We start from the raw sequence: 7,500 nt of genomic DNA on the forward strand, positions 1-7,500 counted from the left end.
TAATAAATAAATGTTTTAGATGTGTGAGTAAGATAGAGAGACATTTCCTCCACCTACCTTGATGTGCAGCATCTAAGGAAACTGTGTCGGCAGATAGCACTGCATGAAGAGAGAGCTCTTCACACACACACACACACACACACACACACACACACACACACACACACACACACACACACACACACACACACACACACACACAATCTCACATAATCTCCAAACAGTTTGAGTTTTTGACAGTGGGGTGATCAGAGGACACACAGAGGAGGAAAGGAGACCTTGAGCTACTCTTAGGAGTGTAACACACACACACACACACACACGCAAGCACGTACATGCACACACGCACACACACACACACTTCTTCACTCACACACACATACAAGAGATGCATACACGCTAATACCTACAAACTCTTGTTGGCACACTGTAGCACATACATACACACCACACATGCCAGCACACACACACACACACACACACACACACACACACACACACACACACACACACACACACACACACACACACACACACACACACACACACGTTCCCTGTAGGTTATAACAGTAACTAGGCCCTATTTGATGTGCAGAAGGTGGGTGTGCTCCATCAGGCAGCAGCAGAGCTGGGCACGGAGAACGACCTCAGCTCAGATCATCTTTTTGATGGTTAACACCTCCTTTATTATGATGAAACATTACACACACACACATACACGCACACACACACGCACACACGCACGCACAGACACACACACACACATACACGCACACACATGCACGCGCACACACACACACACACTACGGCCTTTGTTACTGTCCTCTGCATGGTGTTGTAAATCAACGTCAGTTCCCTTTCTTATTTCATCTCTTCCCTCCTTTATCTTCCATCTTTCGTTCCTCCTGTTTTGTTTCTTGCACTCTCTCCTCCATCAGTGCCTCCATCCTCCATCAGTCCTCTCCATCTTTCTTTCTTTCTTTCTCTCTTCCTCTGCCACTCCATAGTCATCCCTCCACCCCTTTGTCCCTCCTCTTTGTTCTTCCATCACCCTCTTCCACCACACCAGGTCTGCTTTCCCAGAATTCTTTGCTCTACCACCCTTCTTCCAGTGTCTTCCTGCTACCCTGGCACATACACACTCTCTCTCTCTCTCTCTCTCTCTCTCTCTCTCACGCACACACAAGAGCTCTCTCTCTCTCACCTGCTCCCAAGGTCCCCCCCTCTTCTCTCTTTCATTCACTCACTCTCACACACACACTCACACACACACACACACACACACTCATACTCTTCATTGGTCTCGTCTTGCTGTGTGCTCTAATGCAGCTGTGAGGTGCAGAATGTTCTTCCTCAAGTCCTGTGCTCAGCTACACGCTCATCTTTACAAAGCAGCCATAATCACACACACACACACATTCTCGTTCTATCTCACACACACACACACATTCTCGTTCTCTCCTTCTCTCTCACACACACACACACACACACATTCTCTCTGTCTCTCTCTCTCACTCTCACTCACACACACACATACACACACACACACACACACACACACACACACAGGTGGACATAATGACATCATAGGTGCTTCTACAAGGACATCCTGTCCATGACCTGTTACTAGTTTACAATCAGAAGCATCAAAGAACCGTGGTAAGAACCCTGCTTCCTCTCCCACTGTGGGTGGCATGTGACCTCCTTTCTCATTTACCATTTACCATGATGTGTGTGTGTCTGTGTTTGTATCATGACGTGCAGGGAGTGGAGGATTAAACTGCCACACAAGGACGACATGCTCATGCCCCCACCCCCCTCCCCCATCACTGATAACCCACACAGGCTGGTCACCTTGGTGTGTGTGTGTGTGTGTGTGTATGTGTGTGTGTGTGTGATCATTGATTGGGGGGGAGGGCATGAGTATTTCCTTCTTTGTGTGGCAGACCCACACAGACACAAACACACTCACTATATCTGTGTGTGTCTGTGTGCGCGCATATTTACACATTCGCTTTTGTTTTTGCGTGTGTTATTGCATTGCTATTGGGTTTATTAGCCAGCCTCAAGGACACAGAGAGAGAGAGAGAGAATACATGCATATACACACACAGAGAGACACACACATACTTATACACACACATACATACATACATACATACATACATACATACATATGCACACACATGCATGTATAAATACACACCCCCACAGTCATGAGTCTCTTCTGATGTGACTCATAGTCCTCTCTGGACTGGGTTACATCTCCAATATCAATCTGAGCTCTGCACTCCAGATTGAAAACCACTCTATTGCCATTAGACCGGAGAGAAACCGAGAGATGGAGAGAGAGAAAGAGAGATGGAGAGAGAGAGATAGAGAGAAGGATGGAAATGGTGTATTAATAGCACCTGTTTGTCAGAACTGCCAGTGTCAGGCTAAGAGGGATAAGAACATTTCCTGTTTTGTCTATCCATCTCTTCTCTCTCAATCCATCCATCTTTTCTCTCTCTCTCTCTCTTCCCATCCCCGCTCTCTCCATCCCTCTCTCATTATCACCGTCTTCCCCCCTCCGCTCTTTCTTCCCTGTCCGCTCCATATTGATTCTCCATCAGTATTTTTCTCTGAGCGAGTATCTCTCTGTCTGTCCTCAGCACAGGGAAAGTAGACCTGTGCTGCCCCCTGTTGGTGGGGAACGGTGCTGCATTCAGCTCAGATGCAGATCTGTGTTGTGCACTGGCATCTATATAGACTGCGTGATTTGATTCATATGTGTGTGAGAGAGTGAGAGAGCGACTACGCCTGTGTGTGTATTTGAATGTGAATTGTAAATTTATGTATGTTTTTTTTTTTTACTTGGTGTGTGAGTGCATTTGTCTCTCTGTGTGTGTGTGTGTGTGTGTGTGTGTGTGTGTGTGTGTGTGTGTGTGTGTGTGTGTGTGTGTGTGTGTGTGTGTGTGTGTGTGTGTGTGTGAGTGTGTGTGTGCGTGCGCACGCTGAGTGTAACTAAGGTGTGGCTGGCTGGCAGGGTCAGCGCTGGCGGCGTGGGCTGCCGCTGCAGTCCTGTGAAAGGCTCTCTCTCCTCCCGAGACTGACCCCTCCAGTCATCCCTCCGGCCCCTGCTCCGGGCCCCTGCACAGGCAGGCCTTTGTGCCCCACCGCGGGCTCTCTGCGCTGGGTCGCCCCGTAGCCGGCCCGGCCTCTGGAGGCTCACAAACAGCTGATTGTGGCTCCGGTCAGCGCAGAGCCCCTGTCCTGTTCCAGCGCGTTAGTGGGCAGCTTAAACATTTGCTTAAGTCATCAGAGTGAATGAGTTCTCATTATGGACACCCTGCCCTAACATATTACAGCACGGCCACCACACACTGCTGGCCATTGTGCTGAGAGGTGTGGACTCTGACAAATGGCCTTCACTGAGTCAGTGTGTGTGTGTGTGTGTATATGTAACTGTGGATGTATGTGTCAGCTTATGTGTGTGTGCGACTGTGCGTTTGTGTGTGAGTGTGTCAGCAAGTGTGTCAGCATATGTGTGGTGAATTAAGTGTGTATAGGTGTGTGCGTGTGTGTGTGTATACGCATAGGTTGTGCTTGTGTGCCTGTGTGTGTAATTCCTCAGTAGTCCTACTGTGTGTGTGTGTGTGTGTGTGTGTGTGTGTGTGTGTGTGTGTGTGTGTGTGTGTGTGTGTGTGATTCCTCAGAAGTCTCACTCTGTTACTGATAGCGTCTGAGTCATCCTACTCCCTCATTGTCACTCAGACAGTAAGTGGTCACAGGACGTTTAACAGTTAAATTAGAGCTATTAATCAGAGACACAAGCCCACACTGGGCCATCAACCACTGCCCGCGGCTCTGTCGGTGTCTGTTTGTGTGTGTGTGTTTGTGTGTGTGTGTGTGTGCGCAAGTCTGTGTTTGTGTGTGCGTGTGTGTGTGTTTGAGAGAGAGACAGAGAGAGAGTTGCCTCTGCTGATGCTGAAGCCACCACAGCCAGCGATCTCCCGTAGCAGTGTGAGAATGAATCTGATTTGTACAGGTCACACTTTCCACACACACACACACACACACACACACCATAGTTCATCATCAGCTGAGGTAACATTAGGTGATCTGTTGGACCTGGAGGGGAGATGGTGTGTGTGTGTGTGTGTGTGTGTGTGTGTGTGTGTGTGTGTGTGTGTGTGTGTGTGTGTGTGTGTGTGTGTGTGTGTGTGTGTGTGTGTGTGTGTGTGTGTGTGTGTGTGTGTGTGTGTGTGTGTGTGTGTGTGTGTGTGTGTGTGTGTGTGTGTGTGTGTGTGTGTGTGTGTGTGTGTGTGTGGTCACAATCTGCGAAAACGGTACAGAAAGAGATTGTTTTTGTGATTGTGTCCCTGTGCAGCGGAGGAGTGTAAATGTGTGTATGTCCAGTGGACAAGTGTGTGTGTGTCTGTGTGTGTGTGTGTGTACGCACTGACCCATGTGGGAATTAAGTGTTTTTCCAGCTGTGTGTGTGTGTTGACTCACTCCGTTGAGTCCTTGTGCAGATGTGGAGCGAGTGCACATCTGGGCCCTGGCGCACGTGCCTCTGTCCTCCCCCTCACCAGTTTCCCCAGGCCCTGCTCATCTCTGCTTTCATCCTGGGAAACTGGAGCCTTGACCCAAAGCCAAGATGGCTCTCGCTGAGTGATGTCATTGTTTGACATGTGTTTAACACACCGGAGAGAGAGTGAGAGTGAGAATAACAGGTGTGCTCTCTTCTTCTTTGTCCTCCTCTTCTCTCTCTCTCTCTCTCTTTCTTTGCCTCTCACTCTCTCTCTCTCTCTCTTTCTCTTTCTTTCCCTCTCACAGCTGTTTGTTGGTCTGTCCTTCCCCTATGAGGGTCCCGCCCCCCTGGAAGCCATAGCCAATGGCTGTGCTTTCCTCAACCCCAAGTTCACGCCGCCCAAGAGCAGTAAGAACACTGACTTCTTCAAGGGAAAGCCCACCCTACGAGAGGTAAGCACACACACACACACACACACACACACACACACACACACACACACACACACTACTCTCTGACTGAACTCTCACAGAGCAAACCTGCCTATGGATCGCTATGACCCTGCTCATTGCAGTTTGAGGATGTCAGTGTTATTCATGCATGACTAAACTCTCACAAAGTGTACAAAGGCTGGGTGTTTTCTGTTCTCAGTTTTCCAATTACTGTTCCCATTTGGAGGGAGTGTGTTTTGTCCCTCTTGGTTTGCCGTATCTGACCCCCTCAGTTCACTGTTTCTTGTCTCTCTCCTCTTCCTCTTCCTCTTCCCCCTCCTCCTCCTCCCCCCGTAGCTGACCTCCCAGCACCCGTATGCGGAGGTGTACATCGGCCAGCCTCATGTGTGGACCGTGGACATCGAGAACCCCGTGGAGGTGGACAGGGCCGTCCGTGCTATCCTCAGGCAGAAGGTACACACACACACACACACACACACACACACACACGCATACTTGAACATATGCATTAAGTGACGTCCAGGTGTGGGGACTATAGAAGTGAGACCCATGACTTCTACTACAGCTAGAAACTAGCTGTAACAATATCCTGCCTCTACGACCGTCTAATACAGTGGTCCCCAAACTTTTTCTTCCGAGGGCCAGCTCACTATGCCTGGCTCTAAGAGAGGGCCAGAGTATATCAGTAACCATAAATAGCTTAGCGCTGTGAACAAAGGCAGTCTACCTTAGTTGAATATTCCATTCCATTTAATCTATAGGCTATTGCAATTTAATACCATTGTTATCTGTGTTTATATTGCCATCATGCCAAATCAGTGTAAAATGTAGCTCAAATGAAATAATAATAATAGCACTCTATAAGCAGGGAGTCCCAAAAGTATATTTTGAACTCTGAACTTTGCATAGGCTACACAGCTCAAGTTGTGAACAAGCAATATCCTACAAATAATTTAAAGTTCTCAAACTATGAGTTTTATGAAGTGGTGGCAGAAACATCTGAAATGACCACCATTCTAACTTTCACTCACCTGATGAGAACTTTGTGAACTCTGTATGCACATTTCCAGTTCCAGAAAGTTCCAGAATTATGACTTGAATAGAAGTTAGTTAGTTATAAACAATTAATTGATACATTTTTAGAATACTTTGAGCACTGATGCAGTCAGCAGAGGCCTCTTACATTGTTTGCAGGTAGGCCTACTATACATTTCATTCCGTTTTCGATGGCAAACGCGAAACAGCGCCAAAACAACCACCAGTGGACAAAAAAGAGTATTACATGTGTACTGTTAAGACCCGCCATAGAGTATGAATGGGGGAAATTACGGAGGTTATAGTTTGACGATGTCGTACTCCTGTGTGGGCCGGATCCTATATACCACGGACATGTTTTGGGGGGCCACCTAAAATGAGGTGGCGGGCCGTATCCTGCATAGGGGAGCTCTTGAGTGAGAGAGTGAACTGTGTTTCCATTCAAACTGAGGTCACTTTGAAAAAGTAAAAAAACTTTGAGTATGGTTTTATAGCACCATTACAAGAAAGAAAAAGTGAGGTCCGGCCAAAAAGACCTCACTTCTCACATACACACACATACACACACAATACACACACATACACAGAGCACACCTGCATACACACACACACAATACCTTTACAAAAATTAAATGTTTGCAGGTGATTTGTAGGAAACAAATGAGTTCACTAGAAAATATTGCCAGAAGTTTGCCAATGTTGGCAGCTAGAGGCAAACTTCCAGCAAAGTTCTGCCAACAATGACAAGTTTGCCACTAGTGGCAAATGTGTTCGTCAGTGATTTGCCATCACACTTAGCCAATTTACACAAGCACTAGCAAACTTCCAGTGAATTTCTGGTGACAAACCTAATTTGCATATGTCAACATTATAATTTGCATATGTCAACATGCAACATTGCCAAAAGTTAACTGCAATTGTTTGCCAGAAACCTAATTTGCATGTGAAAATATGACCATGCCACAAATTTGCAGCAACTGTTTGCCAGAAACCTGAAATTTCTGTAAGGGTACACACACACACGCGCACACACACACACACACGCAATCCACACGCACACAGGGCACATGTGTATATATACACACACACAATACACACAAACACAGGGCACACGTGCATACACACAAACACATATCAACAGCTCTCTGGACACACACACACACACACACACACGTACGCACGCACAACACACATATGCATTCACACACACACACACACACACACACACACACACACATACACACACACCCTACTTTGAGTGTGTGTCCTGATCTCATCTGTTAGGCTGGTTTATTCCCCCTCAGCCAAAAGAGTGATAAAGTAGTCTCATTGGGAAATTGATTTCAAACAGAAGCACAGAAAAGTGATTGGTCACTTTCATTTAGCTCTGGTCGATGCAGAAGTTTGTTCCCTGAAAAGTCTTCATGGTGAATAAGAGTTATCAGCAAAACCTGTTTCAAGCTCAACAACTTCCGGGAAAAACAAATTAAATTATTT

The 7,500-nt window shown here is 46.9% G+C and overlaps 1 protein-coding gene across 1 annotated transcript in view; it reads left to right on the forward strand.

Annotated features, from left to right (window-relative positions):
* mgat5 (alpha-1,6-mannosylglycoprotein 6-beta-N-acetylglucosaminyltransferase) overlaps positions 1-7,500 on the forward strand; it is a 158,738-nt gene that overhangs the window by 135,509 nt on the left and 15,729 nt on the right. Inside the window, exons 13-14 of the mRNA XM_076303528.1 lie at positions 4,822-4,968; positions 5,305-5,421. Of these exons, the coding sequence (XP_076159643.1) occupies positions 4,822-4,968; positions 5,305-5,421 (264 nt within the window). The remainder of the gene's footprint in view (positions 1-4,821; positions 4,969-5,304; positions 5,422-7,500) is intronic.

Source organism: Alosa pseudoharengus, unplaced genomic scaffold (assembly GCF_046254945.1).
Source record: "Alosa pseudoharengus isolate Yale_2024_CS ecotype anadromous, Long Island Sound unplaced genomic scaffold, YU_APseudo_1.1 YU_APseudo_1.1_scf_24, whole genome shotgun sequence".
Taxonomy (NCBI): domain Eukaryota; kingdom Metazoa; phylum Chordata; class Actinopteri; order Clupeiformes; family Clupeidae; genus Alosa; species Alosa pseudoharengus.